This window comes from Phaseolus vulgaris, chromosome 10 (genome assembly GCF_000499845.2).
Source record: "Phaseolus vulgaris cultivar G19833 chromosome 10, P. vulgaris v2.0, whole genome shotgun sequence".
In the NCBI taxonomy this organism is placed as follows: domain Eukaryota; kingdom Viridiplantae; phylum Streptophyta; class Magnoliopsida; order Fabales; family Fabaceae; genus Phaseolus; species Phaseolus vulgaris.
This window is the reverse complement of record NC_023750.2, coordinates 317,330-335,432: the sequence shown is the minus strand read 5'-3', so window position 1 is coordinate 335,432 and position 18,103 is coordinate 317,330. Positions and strand designations below refer to the sequence as shown.

At 31.5% G+C, this 18,103-nt stretch overlaps 2 protein-coding genes across 3 annotated transcripts; both read right to left on the bottom strand.

Moving 5' to 3' along the window:
- Positions 1–230: 230 nt before the first annotated feature.
- Positions 231–3,347, bottom strand: LOC137819184 (PHD finger protein ALFIN-LIKE 1-like). 2 transcript variants are annotated; one of them, XM_068622958.1, is made up of 5 exons: positions 3,027–3,347; positions 2,905–2,937; positions 2,114–2,336; positions 1,188–1,308; positions 231–716 (listed from the first exon to the last, which is right to left on the bottom strand). In XM_068622958.1, the coding sequence occupies exons 1-5, from the start codon at positions 3,109–3,111 to the stop codon at positions 465–467; spliced, it is 714 nt and encodes a 237-aa protein (XP_068479059.1). In that variant the 5' UTR covers positions 3,112–3,347; the 3' UTR covers positions 231–464. The 2 variants fall into 2 exon arrangements, with proteins under 2 accessions (XP_068479059.1, XP_068479058.1); XM_068622957.1 differs by having other exon boundaries at positions 1,176–1,308; positions 3,027–3,335.
- A 6,104-nt stretch (positions 3,348–9,451) lies between these two features.
- On the bottom strand, positions 9,452–13,714 carry LOC137819183 (uncharacterized). The gene is made up of 3 exons (XM_068622956.1): positions 13,362–13,714; positions 12,602–13,011; positions 9,452–10,162 (listed from the first exon to the last, which is right to left on the bottom strand). The coding sequence occupies exons 1-3, from the start codon at positions 13,524–13,526 to the stop codon at positions 9,721–9,723; spliced, it is 1,017 nt and encodes a 338-aa protein (XP_068479057.1). The 5' UTR covers positions 13,527–13,714; the 3' UTR covers positions 9,452–9,720.
- Positions 13,715–18,103: the final 4,389 nt, after the last annotated feature.

Below are 18,103 nucleotides of genomic sequence, written 5' to 3'. Positions count from 1 at the left end.
TTAAACTTTTTCTCAAATTAAACTGAACCTTATAAGTTCAATATCAAGTCTGATGAAAGTGGAAGAATAGAATAATAACACATAAAAGCGTTTGATTAACATATTCAGTAACATAATAGTTATAGCAAATTAGAAGAATCCAGAAAAGGTGGGTCACACCTCAGTATTTTACCAGCTACCTTCTATGTCAGAATTCAGATACAAAATAAAATAAGCATACATACACCTGGTAAATTCAAGCAAAATATAGATTAATCGAGAAAATAGAATGTAAAGTATCCTATTCTATAAATTTTATAACATACACTGATGATTAATCTGGGTAGAAGAAATTAACTTAATCTGAAAGATTATGATCAGACAGATACTACACTGTTTACACGAACTTCTGTAAGAGATGCAACAATATTACAGTATCTTGTCGGACATGAAACAGCATTATTCAGTTCTCGAATTGCCTTCACTTAGGGCCTTCCCCGCCTCAAGCTGCATGATGGACATTTGTATTGCTTTATGCTCTCAGCTTTTGCAGGAGTAATCTTCACACATTTACCATGGAACCACCTCTCACATATGTCACAACCAATCCAAAATTCATCTGCATTGTAATTTCCGCCACAGCTCCCACACAGGGTTTCACTATGCTCGTCATCCTCCTCTGCAAAACCTTCATCTGCAAACTTCGGGTTGCTTTTAACTTGCCCATCACTTGATCTCTGCAGATAAATGAACAAGCAAGCATCATATAGCAGCATGGCAATGTTTAGCCCATTGCAAAACCTTTAATTCAATGTATTTGCAACATGAAACAGATTTCATGATCAAAGAGTTTCTAAAATACAGTCCATTTATTCACCAAAAGTATTTGCAACATGAAACAGATTTCATGAACAAAGGGTTTGTAAAATACAGTCCATTTATTCACCCACATTGCAATTTTTATTATCATAAAGCAAAGAGAAAAATATAATTGTGGGTGCATCAGTGTGATAGATTTTGTGCTTAGTTCCACAAAAAATATTTAGATCCTGAAACTTTAAAGGCATGCTTTAGTTTTTGAATGGACTGAAAATTAATAAACAAGTCAATGTGCATAACCTAACCATGACTGAGTGCGAACCAAATAAACAGATGATCCAACCACAAAAAAAATAAATAAAAAGGCATATACTTACACCAACACTAACCTTGGTGCTGCCCTTAGATTTGCTTCCACTGTCTGCAGTGGGCTTGTCCTTTACTGGCTTCCTCTCACTCACAACTTCAAAAACAGTAGGAAGATCATTTATCAAGCCAAACAAACGCTTCCTGCCATAAAGAGTTTATGGAACCATGAATAGAAAGTAGGAGTTATATGCTCCATTCAGAGGAGATGTCGTCGAAAAATGAGAACAGGAATTCTACAAAGGAAAAACTCCCAAGAACCAAAGCAACAGCATATACATATTCTCCAGTATAAATAATAAATTAAACTTATATTTCCTTTAAGTATCTTAGGGACATATAATACCCTTTGCAGCTCTAAATTGAATGTGGGAAGGAAATATAAACATGATCGCAGAAAGATAAAGAGGGCACTTATGAATTGATTTGAAATAATTGGTGAGTTAAAATATAAAGCTTATGATGGCAGCTCAAAATTGTAAGTGGGAAAGATAAACATGATTGCCGAAAGATGAGGCACTAATGAATTGGTTTGAAATAATTGGTGAGTTAAAATATAAAACTTAAACTGCATAATAAGAATTCACAGACGCACAATGGTTATCCCTCTCACCAACCTCAAGTTCATGATTAGTCCTGAATCGTTAATCTTTTGGATGAGAAGGGAATCTAGAAGACAAGATTACCTTAAGAGACCTATAATAAAGAGACTGTTTGCACAAAATAATCCAGAATCACAACAGTCCACAAACAAATCATCATTCCCAGATAATTAAAAAGCCACTATTTCTTCAACAACATTCATCCATCACGATAGAACCACTTACAATAACAAGACCAAGTTTTCAACATTACACACAGTACTTAAGCATCAGCATTGCACACAGAGAGCAAAAACCAACTAAAATTCTCACCACATGCTCACACCCCAACCAAAGATAGAGAGTACCTTTCATTGCGGTTAAGACGAGCTCCAAGATAAAAAGCCACAGAAAGGAGCCACGAATCACTGTGCACAGCAACCAGAGAAAGCCAGTCCCTGCGGTTCATGCCATCTCTAGCAAAATTGATTCCGAGTGCAGGCTCCGGAAGCTCGGGCGGAACTTCCTCCGCTGGCAAAGTCACCTCCCAAGTCTCATTTGGATGTCCATAGAGGCACAAGTTCTCCTTATCTTAAAACAACCAAACCAGTAAAACCTCGAACTCAATGAAACAACACAAGTTCACAGTAATCGTCACAGAAAACCATAACAACTACCACATCTAACTCAACCAGTTAGTTACGTGCATATCAAATTCAAACCTCAAGCCCAAATCCAAATCCCAATGTGTCACGGAACAACAAACCCAACCCAAGTCAACCTTAACATTTTCAAAATCTAGCCGATTAGCAACAACACGTACACTGCTTAAGTGTTTAACACATACACAAACTAAGAATCCAAAACCAGCTTAAATCACTAACCGATAATTAGTTTGTTAACCAATTTACATATGTTATAAACAAATAATACATTTATATTTATTTATTTGTTTGTGATGGGACATGTCAAAGTTTGACTTTATTTTATTATATACGTTTTTCCCTCAAATTAAGATAAAGGAAAAAAGTCAACTTGCTCAATTTACACAGAAACAAAAAATACCCAATTGGAATATCAGTAAAAGAAAACAGTTTTGAAACGTAAAGTGGAAGACAAAAGCAAACAGAATTCAGATCCACCGGTGGGTTCGCTGTACCTGGATCACAGAGTCCGTAGAATTCATCGACATCTGAGAGAAGAAAAAGCCCTAAAGTGTTAGGGCGATGAGTGAAATTTGAAGGGGGGAAAAGGGAAGTTAGAGAGCGAGAGAGGGAGGACCTTGAGAGAGAGCGCGAACGATGGCGGTTCTCCGAGCGGTGTAATCCTTGAAGATCTCTTCGACGGTGCGGGGAGTTGAAGCCATTTTGCATGAGAGGAAGGGGCAATTGAGATCTGAAGCGAAGGTTCTAGAAGGCGTAGCGTGGGTGCAGGGGCGAGACCATGGGAAGAGATCGTAGGGATCGCAGGTGCATGTGATGGTGTTAGGGACTGAGAGAAAGAGGGTGGAATTTGGAAAGGAAAATAATAAATAGAACAGACACACAGCAAGACTCTGTCTCTGCGTGTCTCTGTGAATAACGCTACAATCAAATCATTATTACTATACTTGTAATAATATTTTTTATACTTGTAATAATATTTTATTATACTTCTAATACTCAGTGATTTATTTACATATTTTATTATATTTATGTTGTACGGAAATTATAAATATATATATTCAGTTATTGCACTCTTATACCTGATACCAGATTCTTTTAATGAAAAATGAGTGCGGAATATTGTAATTTTTGTCTTTTAAAATATTTCTAAATTAAATCATTTTAATATTTTATGTCTGACCAGAAATTCTTGTAAATGAAATTATTGTAATTATGGTTTTTTAGAATAATTTGAAATTAAATTTATGGTCTCTAATAAAGTGCTAATGTTTTAATTCTTGAGTAATACTGGAATTAATTAGTTTGTAGTTCTTTATTTTCTTTTGAACATATCTTCAACTGTAAAGATTATAGAACAGAGAATTGTGATCTAAGAAAATTATTATAAGTCATAAAAGCACTGTACATATAAATAGATTTTTGAAGTTTCATTAATAATTCTTCGTGGAAGTGGATCTTAACCCTTGGATGAGTAATAGTCCAATACCAATATTTTATAATACTAAAATTCATTTAAGAAGTTCATTTTTTATAGTAAATTTTTTAATGCAACCTAATTGTTGGAATAACTATCTTTAGAACCTAAACACATTAACTAGATCAAGTTCTTCATTACATCAAGTTCTTCTTTAATTACACTCCTTAAAACTTTTCACTAATAATCATAATATTGTTGATTAATATTATTGATTAAAAAAAACTGATAATCAAAATATTACAATCTAAGTACATAAATCACTATTAATTACACAAGTATCCAAAAAATATGGTTGGATTTTGTTTTTAACAAATTCCACAGTTATTCAAAAGTATTGTCCAATATTGTGTTATTAGATGATAAGTTTGATTTAGATCAAACGATCTAATGAAATATTTCACAAACTTAGTTTTTGGCTTTTCCTTCTTAAATGAAAAAAAAAAAACAAGAGAGAGAGAGTTTATATAGTATTTTATACCAATTCGTCTAGTTCTTGACTAACTAGTCAAGTTCTACTATGTAGACTACCGCTTCAAAATGTAATCAAGTATTCTTTCACCAACAATTTATATAAAGCAACTAAAGAAGAAGAAGAAGAAGAAGATAATGAGAGACTACATTGTATTGTGCTGAAACCTTGCTGAAATTTTTACGCTTAAAAGACCTTTATAGAAGAATATTGTTCGTCTTTTATCAGTTAATTATAAGAGAATGTACAAGTATCATATACGTAAACAAACGATAATCCTCTCTAGTGAACAAACTATGCTATATGTTGAGCACCACTTATACAACTTTTGTATCTTAGCCAGAAGTGATTTTTGGCAAACAATACTCGATTATTAACTAAGATTGATTGTTGTTAAAAGAATACTAATTTAAACTAGAAGTGGCTTGCGAAAGAATATTTGGCTAAGTTAAGAGTGACTCGTAAAAGAATAGTTGGTTAAGCTTGAATCGTTGAAAGAATACTCTGTTGAGTCAGTCGTGACTACGAGTCCAAAGAATACTTGAATTATACTTTGTGGTAGTACTCTTCTTAGTAGAACTCAATGTGTTGATTAAAAAGTAGATATAGTCTATTGCGATAGATTAATTAGTATAAAATTACCTGGTGTGTTTCTTCTCTTTCCTTCTCTACTTTACATTTTATTTTATTATAGTGTCTACTAACTTTGGAAGAAATGTATTGTCAAAATACGTGCTTAAAAACATCTTATAAAAAAAAATCACTTAAGTTATAAAGTTGCATATGCTATACTTCCTTAGAGACAAAATTCTCACTCTAATCACTTGGCATACTAAATAATTGTTTCACTAATAATTATTAGATGGTATTTTTTAAAATTTCCCATCTCCAAAAAAATTCTCCACATTTCATACTCACCATAGCCAGATGATAGTTAGATGGTAGTGGGAGAAGAAGAAGAAGAATCTTATGTTCGCTATTTGAAACGTAGTGAAAAATTATTGGTTTGTGGTTATGAGGAACCAGAATATAATCATCCAGAATGCTTAGTTAGTCAAAAGGAATCTCTCTCAGGGATGGGTGTATATAACCATGAATCTCACTAATCTTATTCAAGGTTGATTTTTTATGCCATTAATCTTTGCTCAGAGTTTATTTAACCGAATCTAATCTCTTAAAATTTGATTTGACCTATTTCATAGATAAAATATATGTAAACTATATTTCCTGTTATCTCAATTTAGTTTAATAGCATATATTCATTTGAAAGTACAAGCTTTTGGAATTGTATATTTGAAAAAAGTTTTAATTTAATCAATGATATTTTATATGATATAATATTGTACTTGTATTGATATTTTTCTTTGAACATATATTGTAATGTATATGATACCTTTAATTTTATATTCTTTTATTTTAGATATATCTATATATAATGTTAATATTATCATATAAAGAATAAATCGGATTGATTGAGTTAATCTTGACTCATATGATAGACTATTGTTGACAATGTTAATAAATGTTAATACTCCCTCATTAATAATTAAGCAATAGACTATATTGTAATGTTTTAGTGTTGCAGTAACAGTCTTGAAAAAGAAATTAGTATTTAAGACATCTAATTTAAATACAAATTACTAATCATATAAAAACAAATTTCTAAGTTAAAAATGCTAAACATAGTACAAACTATTAAAAGGTAATAAATATAGAAAAGTATTAATATATATATATATATATTAAATATAGAACCAAATATTAAAGTGCAGAGGAATTTTGACTCTCTCCAAAACGTAAAAATATTTCTTATATAGTCTAGGTTAACCTAAATAAGAGAATCAAACTTGAGACTATAAACCAGTAGAAGAACTAATTTTCACCAATTTTTATATATGTATTCCCTACCATGTCTCTATTTTGTAAGTTATAATTGAAGTCCCATACATTGAATTTGATAGTTCTATATTTCTATGAAAAGAGAAAGAAATATATTTAATTTTGTATCTCACAACGTGAACCTATTCTAAATATGTATTGGTAGAGACCGAACAACCCCATGATACTTCAGTATCCACAATCACCATGCGTAAAATGCATTAAAGTAATAAAATATTAACACAAATTTTTATTTTTATTTTTTTATAAAGTTTTCGTGTCAGGCATCATTATGCAACTTGACATTTCAGCTAAGCTAACACCTCAAGTAACAACAATCATATGCAATCACATGAAAAAAAATATTATTAAAAAAAAGAAAAAAGAAAGAAAATACAAAAATATGGGGGGACTAGACCAAAACCCATATGTTAACACAAACGATACATAGGTAGATTATACCTATTCATAAAGAATTCTAAGAACAGACTAGCTGGGAGTCTATTATACCAATGAAAATATTCTCTATGAATAAATCCTAAATTAGCCAACTTATCAGCACACGCATTCCCTTCACGAAAAATATGAGTTACCCTAAACCTGATTGTCCCACAAAAATTAAGACAAGTATTCCATCGATTCTGAAGCATCCACGGAACATTAGTCCTAGCAGTAAACGCAACACAAACCAAGGCAGAATCACATTCAAGCCAGACATTAGTAAGTCCCATTTTTTGAGCTTCCTCCATAGCATGTATAACTCCATAAAACTCAGCAACCAAAGCAGTTTGAACTTCAAGAAACGCTAAAAAAGCACCAATAAATTCTCCCATACTCCCACGAAAAATACCTCCACAAGTAGCAAGACCAGGATACCCCCTAGTAGCCCCATCAGTATTAATTTTGACCCAGCCTGGTGAAGGAAATTCCCATCTAATAGGAAGAGGACGAAGAACTTTACCACTACGAGTCTTAATACCGAAAAACTTAATCACGTTGAAGTCCAACATATCATTCTTCATTGAAGCTTTAGACGAATTTCCCACTAGACAAGTTAAATCTTTAATTATCGAAATAGCCTTAGAAACCCCAATCTTATCCTGAAATCTAGCATAATTCCTCATACGCCATATCATCCATATAGAAAAGGTTATCACCGCAAGCTTAATCAATTTAACCAAAGGACTACCATCACTCATAATAAAAGAAAGTAGATCATCCTTATTAGAGAAATGAGAAGTAAGAAAAATTTGTTGTACCCAACTCCAAATATGCAATGCGTTAGAACATTCAAAAAATAGATGTTGAATAGATTCCTCTTGCTTTTCACAAAGCGAACACATAGAACATATATGCAAACCCTTATTCTGAATATGTTGATCTGTAGGAAGTCGCCCATGAAAAAATTTTCAGAGTACTAGAGTTTTGGAAGGCGGAATAGATGAAGACCAAATGAATTTACCCCAACCACCTGGAACTCCTGGTTCCAAGAAATAAGTCCTAGCCGATTTAAGAGTGAAACGACCAGACTCATTTAGAATCCAATTAGGAATATCCTGTTCCTCTCTAATCATGATATGATTAAAAAAAAGAGGCATCTGCTGTAAAGAGAAGGGAATATTCCAATCACAACCTGTCCAAAATTGAGAGACTGTATCCGGAATGCTAACACCATCTGATAACCCTGCAATATTTGCTAAAGAAGTAGTAGAGCACCATTTATCATTCCAGAAATTAATAAAAGAACATGTACCAACAGTCCAATAAGTATAGTCAAGTATGGTAGAATAAAATTGCTTAATTCCAGGCCAGAGAGAGGAAGATCTATAAACCGTTCGAAATTCATATTTTGATTTAAGAACCCTGGCTTTCAAGAGTAAAGACCAAGGTTTGTCGCTATAAGCAAAGTTCCAAGCAAGCTTAAGAAGATATGCATTATTTTCATGATGAAGATTAATGATATTCAAGCCTCCATCCTCGAGAGGTGAACAAATTTTCCCCCAATTAACGGTAGCAATACATTTTTTCAGAATATCACCAGTCCAAATAAAATTCCGACACCACTGCTCAACTTGCTTAATAAGTGAAACAGGCCACTTATACATATTAAAGCTATAAGCTAGAGATCCAGTAATCACTGTATTGACCAGCTGAATTCGACCCATCATGCTAAGAGATTTACCTTTCCAAGATGCTAGCTTCAATTTAACTTTATCAGCCAAAGGTTGAAGAAACCGACACTTTGGAGCACCAACAAAGATAGGTACTCCTAAATAATGGAAAGGCAAACAACCATGACTACAGGAAAGAATATTTTGAATTTTGGTGACAAATCTTGGAGAATTATCCATGGTGAAGAAACTACTTTTAGAGTTATTAACACAAATTAAACCATACTTCAAACTCAACAATAAAGAGAACCATCAAATACTAATAGACGCAACAACTAAGGTAAATTTATATCATTATTACACCATTAATTGCACTTGAATCCTGAGTACTCACTTGAACGTCAGATAACCTTTTGTAAGTACACTCTCAACCAAGAGCTGAAATCTGAAAACTAGGAGAGGAAGCGGAAGGAGAGCACGACCGAAGAAAAGAAATCAATTGTTCAGCCAGTACTAGTTAACCTTTTGCATGTACATTCCCGACAAAGAGCTGAAAGCCGAACAGTAGGAGAAGAAGAGGAAGGAGAACACGACTAAAGAAAAGGAAACAATTATTCAATCAGTAGTGTCTCAGTCCCTCCTACAATAACAATATCACTATCAAAATGGCACATATAGTAACAATATCAAAATGGCACATAAAATTGTAAATATACTAATTTTTTAATGTTTATATTTACTTTTCCCTTTCCCAAACCTCCCCATAATTCAAAGTAATTCTAGGTAAAAATACCTTAATTGCCGCTAACTTGGCCAAGGCTTATTACTCCTTAATAAAGTTGGGTCATTGTAAAGCTTTCGTTACTTAAAATTATTCCAAACATTACGTAATAGAGTTGGGTCTTTTTTCCAATTCTTTTTAAATGATAATTTTAGTATTTTTAGTTTTCTCTTTTTTGCTTTTTAATTAATTATCTTTCTTTATATTTAATATTTTTTTATTAATACATAAACTCGTTATCAAGTAAATGAGTAGTTTCAGCCAACCCTGCAAAGTGTTCGGGGATTGATTAAATGATTAAGCAAGTTATACAACGAAAACAGAATGATGACAAAAATAAAGAAGTTAATCTACAAGTGTACAAATTGAAACCTTCAAAAACATTTATGTAGAAACAAGTAGGCAATTAATTAAGAGAAACCAGAAACTAAACAAAATATGAAACAACAAACAAATATCAAACTTCTAATAAACTGTTCTACTAACTGAAAACCAGCTCGCAAGAGGAAAGAATTTCCATTTGAAAATTGACAACTGAGTACATAATTCCACTCTTTCACGATTTGATGTGGTAAGGAGAGGAATCACCAGAGTTTATGGTGATGTCAACAATCGTTTAATGCCAGTTTTCTGCTCTGATGTAAGTCTAGAGGGGAACTTGATATTAAACTTGATCCTCAAGTTTCCCCTTTTGGAAGGTTCCTTGGGAATGGGCATACCCTCTCCTTTGATCACTTCTTCGTATGTCGGACTAAGGATGGAGTTGGTGGTTACGGTAAGATTCCGACCATCAAGCAATGTCAGCTGTCCGGCATAACCAGTCAGAGCTTCGACAAGGGATATTTTCTGTGTGACAACAAGATCATTGCCATCCCTTTTGAAGACACCATGAGGTTTTTCATCAATAATAAAAACAAGATCAGCTGGTATAACTCCTCTTTGTTCGTTTCCCTTCTCTGGAAAAGTTATTTTTGTTCCTTTCTTCCAACCTGGCTTGATCTCAATGGTTAGAATTTCCTCTACAGTGGTGGGCCTCCTACACAATAAGAAAACAAGTAGTAGATTATTTGCTTGGTTAACTCAATTTACTATTCCAACTTGCTATTAGTTTCAAATACACCTAAAGTCAACAAATAAAAAACATGGGGAATCACTTTGATTCCTTCTCTATGTAAAGAAGTCAGTTGCTTATTGATTAGTTATACAACTGGCTCCTTATTTTCTATAGAACATAGATTAGTCAATGCCATGCAATGAATATCGCTTCTATTTTTTGGCACAACTAGCCAATGACGTGAAGAAAATTTTCCATGAAATCAGAACCATTTATGATGATAATTCACTGTCTAACATGTACTACTGTTAGACGTATATTAAAGAATATGCATTCTATATAAACATGCCTAACGGCTAAAGTTTCCCAATTAACACAAATTTAGTGTGTTTCCTCAAACAACTGTTGTGTAACAACAATTGTAGTGACAGCTTTCAAAACAGAATTTAATGATTCTTTTTAGTTCAAAAACAGAATTATATGTAGGTTTTGTTATATGTTTTAGGGAATAACGAGAAGTTCTCGAGTTTTCTGTATCCTCAACAATCTTCTTTGATGTTGTGAGTGAGTGTTGGTGTGCTCTTGGGTGTGTGTCTTCCGAGTGTGCAGAGTGAGATTCTGTCAAGATAGAACCCGTGAGTGGAGAGAGCTTCATACCCGTTTCAAGTATAACATGTTGCTTCATAGTTTTGGTGCATTGGAACTAGTTTTAATCATTTTACAAACATATTGTAAGAAATAATAAACAAGCAAATTTGTTGTTTCAACATGAATATATATATATATATATATATATATATATATATTACACACACTCCTAGAGTAACTCTTTAAGAGAATTACTCCTTGTCCCTACCCTCCATTTTGTGTTAACAAAGTCTCACTTGATGCTAAAACAACACACGAAATTGGCATTTGATTTCAAAGTTAGATTTGGATGGAAAGCCCAATTTGTGATCACTACAAGCACAATACAGAGATGAAAAACTTTTCAACCACGTAAGGTTCCAAAATGAATTTTAAATCATTTTGGATATAAATATTCTTCCATCATGCCTATACCATAAGTCCAAGACCATACTATTTATCACAAGTCTAATGGATATAAAATCACAAAGTCAATAAGGAGAAAACTTAAATGAACATTATAGTTACCATTGCTATTGTTTTCCAATTAAAACCAATATTTTATCTCAGTAATTGCAGAATTCTTCTTAGAAAATAAAATCAGCAGTGATTTCAAAGATAAAACACCAATTTGATTGGAGAATAACACCATCAATACCTATTTTATTGATACTAAGCTTTTTCCTAAGCGTAACAACCACCAGCAATATACTATCTTAAATGGCCTCTTCTTTTACTAAGAATAGACTTAAACAGAATATTACATGGTTAAATTCCCGTTTATTTCTTCTATCTCCATAAATAACTTTTCCAGATTTGCAGGTTAACCTCAATATTTAACATCCCCCTCTCACTAATAGATTCATTCCCCTCGATTTTTGGGTATTGAAACATCTAACAAGTAGTGTATATACTCCATAGAGATAAACAATTAACAGGCCCCTCTATACTAAAAGAGCACACAGATGAGTCTTTGAAAAAGAACAATCATATCTCCTTGAATTTTGCATTTATGAACACTGATGGTATTCCTTAGGTGCTTATGAAAACATACCAAACAATATGGATCAACAAAGGCAGGAAGTTATAGGATGCACATGATGTAGTAAATACTAATAACAAAATAATACACAGAACTTGCAAATTTAGCAACAATTCCAGCCAACTGAATAGAAAATGGCAATGTGATCGTAATAATAATCTATAATAGCAAGAATCCACCACAAAAACCTTTGATTTTTGCATGAAAAATGAAAGGAAAGGAAACAAATTACAAGAAGTCATACAGCATAACTCATTACCTTGCATTTTGAATGAATAACACAAACTGCAAATACACAGTTCTTTTTCTATCAATTTTTTAGATCAAATTAGAAACACAATGATAGCAGAGTACTGTGCCATATATTCAAATAAAAAATACAAATATTCTAGAAGGAAACAGTGCATTGCAAGAAAATAGGCAGACCCAACTCAAGTATTGAGTTACAAATCTTCATATACATAAAAGATATCGTTAATCACAGAATTCATTCAGCACTTTATTGGAGAAAAGTTTATTACTCTGGGCCTACAAGACTGTGAACCTATATTTGAAATTCAAATCTGCCAAAACCATTGAGGGAAGTGATTATCAAACTCAAAGAACCATGTATTACAAAAGCAAATAATCAAACCTGAATTGGAATTTAGCAAGTCATATCTGTCCAATAAAAATTACAACAAGAAACTTTATATGTTGTTCACGAATGTAAGAAAAGCAAGTTGGTAACAGGTTAAAACTGTATAGCTTACCCACTAGCATCAATCACATCCCTGGAAATCTTCATTTTTTTGGTAGTCCCTTTGTATAAATCCTCCAAACTGCATTGCAATGTTCTCTCAATAGGTGCACTTTTCCTTGGCATATGGCCAGAGCCTTCTCCAGTCGCATTCCTACTAAAAGAAGTAAAAATGTCATCCCCAAATCTGGGAAAGCCAGACGGACCGGCACGGCCACCCATATCCCCCATTCCAAAGGGACTTGAAAACCCAAAGAACTCAGAAAATATATCATCTGCACTTCTAGGGTTGAACCAGAAAGTCGTTGCTCCACTGTCATTGCCACCTGAAAATCCACCAGCACCCGGTGGTGGCATCTGCCCTTTCAATCCCTCCTCACCATACTGATCATACACTGCCCTCTTTTGTGGATCACTCAAAACCTATCACAAATCAAATCACCATCAACACTCATTATTCGAATGACCCAAATCACAACAAAAATTCTTAAAATTGCAAAACTTGACACCCCAAATTTCAAATTTTGCAGGAATTAGTAAAAGAAATGGAAACATTGATAAATTCACCCGCTTGATTTCACAGCCCCATCGGCATTACATTGAGATTGGGAGACAAAAATTACGTCGATGTAAAACCCACAATTCCAGTTCTCAAGAATACAAAATTCAACCCCTAAAAGTTCAAATTGTAAGAAAGAAACCACAAAAACTTAACATTTTTCCGTATCCAATTGGCACTACATCAAGACAGTTTTTGTTGAGAGAAATCATACATCATAGGCTTCCGAGATTTGCTTGAAGTTGGCTTCAGCTTCCTTTTTACTGTTAGGGTTCTTATCAGGGTGCCACTTCATAGCAAGCCTGCGATAAGCTTTCTTGAGATCCTCATCGCTAGCACTTCGATCTACCTGAAGAAGTTTGTAATAGTCCACGCCCATTTTCCAATTTGGCTCAGCCGGAAAAACGTGTGCGTAGTTCAGTCACCGGAGGAAGAAAGAGACGAAACAAGACATATCCACGAACACAGACACACAAACTTGTCTGGGCTCAAAAAAACAACACTCTTGTACTAGGCCCAGTTCTCCATCAACTTGGGAGTGCCATATTTTTTCTTTCTATAATTTTTATAAACATTTAATTGAATAGGGTTATTATAGATGATAACAAAATTATAATTATTTAACACAATCATTGCCATATTTTTTTCTATATAGTTTTGTCCACATCTATACCAAACAATAAATTAATTTGTGTACCGATCAGTCCTCGAACTCGTTGACACTGGTAATATTGATGCCACGTAAACAAGGTCCCACGAGCGTGGACCATATCTCGCGAGGCACGTGCGCCAAAGAGCCAAAGAGTGGTCAGACATCGGTCACCAGGATGACGTGCCACTAGACAGTGTGAAGAGGTCAGACATCAGGACCCGAACAGTAAAGCTGGGCCACGAGAGGTGGATCCCATACCACACACCAATTATCAGAAAGGGAGAAGTCTAGGTCACGAGAGTCCATGCGTGTAGGGTGGATGACGCGTTTAGGCGTAACACAAGTATAGAGCCACTGGAAAGATATGACCTGTGAGGGTCGCGTTTTAGGGATGAGTTGCATGCATGACACGTGAACAACTAGGGCACTCCCAAAGGCGGGTGACCCCAAAGATCAGGTGCACGAGAAGGCACTTAGGTGGTCACCCCATCAGAGGTTGTACTCCAGTTAGGGACCCACGCGCTAGGTTATCCTAAGAGTGGGAAACAACAGTGTTGGGCTCACCCCTCCCTCAGAAAGCCCATTTTGGGTAAAGAGGAATATCTAGTTTCAGTCTATATAAAGGAAAGCAAGAAACTTAGCAAGGTACGCTATTCGTTTGCGCCGCTTAACACACACAATGACATATATACAGTTTTGGTGTTTCCTATCCCTAAGATTGACTTGAGCGTCGGAGTGCAAACGGCCTCTAGGGCGCCCTTTATCTTTGTGTTTTCAAGTATAAAGCACGTGTGAAGCGTAAAAATTCTGGACGTGAGAGTGACGTAGGCGCACGAAGACGTATTTGGTCAACCGGCAGGAACAATTTGAATACTGAAAAACATATTTTACATTGTGATTTAGTTATAAAATTGCATATATATGGTAATAAATTTATTTTTTTAGAATTATAGATTTGAGATTTTTTTTTTTTTTAATAATTTACTGTGTAAGAGATTTTATACAATTAATTTGTAAAATTAAACTCATTTAAAAATGATGATGGTGTTCTATTTAGCATACTTTGCAATATTCTTTTATTCTAAAGGGTATTTGTATGTGTTTTACTTAAACTAATATATTGAGATAAGATTCTTCTTATCCATTATAAATATTTTCTAAAATTAATTTTATTTAAAAGTATAATCCAACATTAAAAATGAATATTTCTTCTGTTTATATGTTATAGGAATATTTTTTTATTAGACTCTGTTCTTGTTAATAATTTCATATCTTTATTATTGAGTAAATATGTTAATTAAACACTTTTTAATATCCAGTTTTATTTTCAAGTAAAAATTAAAAAAAAACTTTTAAATAATCGATTTTTACTTGTATTTGTGGAACTTCGTAAATTGTCTATTTAAAATGTGATATCAGCAAAATAAATATCATGAGCATTCATTTCTTCATTTTATTGATTTTAATCAGGAATATCTGCAGATTGATTTTAAGTAAAATATAAAAAAAAATCATCCAATCTAAAAATTAAACAGCACATAGCTTGATTTGGTTTGATTGGGATTGCTTTTCTTGAAAGAAAAAAAAACTTATCCAATCCAATTAAATGTTATTTGAATGGAATTAAATGATTTTAGTTTTTTATTCACATATCTTTATTGATGTTTTAATTTCCTATTGTTACATATCTCTTATTGAATATCTTCAAAATACCAAATTATTTTTAGACTTAAATATAATAAAAACTATTTAAAAATATATAATAAAAATGACATGTCTATCTATTCATTGATTAATTATCTTAAACTATATTTTCTTTTTCAAAAGATACAAGGATATCAACCTAAATCCTATACAAACATGTTGATAAAGGGAAAAGATAACTCGAATTCAAAATTAGTTTTAACAGATATTAAAAAATCAAATTTCAACTTAACTTAACCGTATAAAAAAATTACTTTATGAAGTAAAATTTGCATTTATGTATATATTTTATTTTAGTCATGTGCTTTTCAATTATAAACTCAAATTCCAATATTATGATCAAAATTGTTTGAGTCATTAATTCGGTTATGATGACATCAATCTTTGCAAAACGATCACTACACCAACATATTTGTTTCTTAAATGTTTTATAGAAAAAAAAAATATTATCCCTAAACCCTATTTGTTTCTTAAATGTTTTATAGAAAAAAATTATTATATTTTAGTAATCTAGATATTTCATATGTAAACCTTAGACCACTGGAAGGCTTACAACAAAAGATGGATCTAATAAAATAATATATTTAATAATACACGAATTCATATGGTTTAAATATTTAATGAGTCAAGTGAATGATGGATTTGGTTTTGAGAATTCAGTATCTATTTTGGATTTTGCTATCGATTTATATATTTTTAAATCGAATGGATGCAATCACTCATAATTTTAATAATATATTTTGTCATTTGCATCGACATTTTCAAATGCTAACTTCATTTGATGTCGCACATTTTGAAACAAACGTCTCTGAGGTTCGCTTTTTGTTAACTAATGTGACCCCATAAAGTGGATAAACTTGTAACACATCATCATTATCATGTAAAGAAAAGGTTATATATTTTCTTTTAAATTTTATTTTTTATTTTTTATTCCAATGTGAGCAACCAATTTTGCTCCTCATTAATCAACTGATTTTTTTAAAATTATTTGAATATATTTTTGTTTATAAAAGTACTAATTTAAAATAAAATTATTCTCTATATAAATAATTTTTAATTAGTTTTTAAGTTAAATAAAGTATTTTAAATTATTATTTTAAGAGTGGACTAAACATTATTAGTAAAAATAATTTGTTTTAATTGAAGATACTTTAAAAAAGGTTTAAAAAAAGAAATTAGAGTTTTTTTTTATAAATTTCATGTTAGGCATATCTGTCACTACATAAATAAGTATTGTTAAAAGGAAAGAAAAAAAGGGGAAAAAAAGGAAAAAGAGAGAGTTTTTTTTTTTAATAAGCTTTCTTATTTGTATTTTCATTTTAATAATATATAACATTTGATTTTTATACTAACTTAATATTGTTATTAGTTTTTCTTTTGTCATGTCCCATTTTTATCATTCTTTTTTATCTACTTTAGAGTGTTTTTCTACTTAAGTCTTCCTCTGTTGTTTTCATTTTCATATAATTTCCCCAATCACAAAAAGATGATATCATTAAGCGAAGTTACTTATCAAACTTGAACACTTTTTTTAGCTTTAACGGAACATTAAACTTTGTGAAGAATAGGAAAATGTTGAATAAAAGAAGGATAAAGGAATGCAAAGTGGTCATGGATTAAATTTTAGGTAATTTAATCCAAATTTAAATATTTAGATTAAATTTATAATTCAAATCCATATTTTTTATAAAAATAATTTGAAAATTCAAATTTAAATGTTTAGATTGGATTTTAAATCAGAATTCATGTTTTTTATAAAAAGAAATGAATTATATCATATTTTCTATAAAAAAATTAACATAATATTAATATAATAATATGTAAAAATTTAAATATTATATATATATTAAGAAAATATAATAAAATTAAAATTTAATAATACCAAAAAAATTAAAGATAACATAATATATAAATTCTTAACATTCAAAATACATCTACGTATAATATTTTAAAAATATTATATCTATTTATTATGTATGTAAAAATTGACAAATACTGAAGCAAATAAAATTATAAAGAAAATATTTAAAACCTGGTTTCTCCAGGTATGAGAGGCAGCAAATAAAATTCCAAAAAATGCATAAGAGGTGCTCGAGAAAGATAGAGAGAACAAAAATGAAAATTTCAAAAGATTGTATAAATGGTGATTTTGGTACAGATAATAGAGAGATAGAGCGCTATCAAAAATTTGAATTAGAAATTTGAATTTTGTAGCTTTTAAAATTTGTATAAACCAAGTAGAAATCTGATATGAAAATATTATAAAATAAAAATTAAAGTAAAAATTATATTTAAATAAATAAATTTTTAATGGATTAGAACGGTGAACAGTTTTACAAAATTAGATTTTTTTGTCCACTCTTATTAATAATGTCGACAAAAAAAAATTAAAGATAAATACATGTCATTAAAATACTCTTTTTAGTATTTTTAGTTTAATACTAAAAAGTTATAAAACTAAACTTAAAAGGGTTATATATTAACCACTCAGATAAGGTATTATTATTGGTTTAATAATTTTAAAATAATACATAAAAAGGATTATTATTAATTTTGTAGATATTATTAAGAAATTTATTTTAATTTTGTGTGACAGAAAG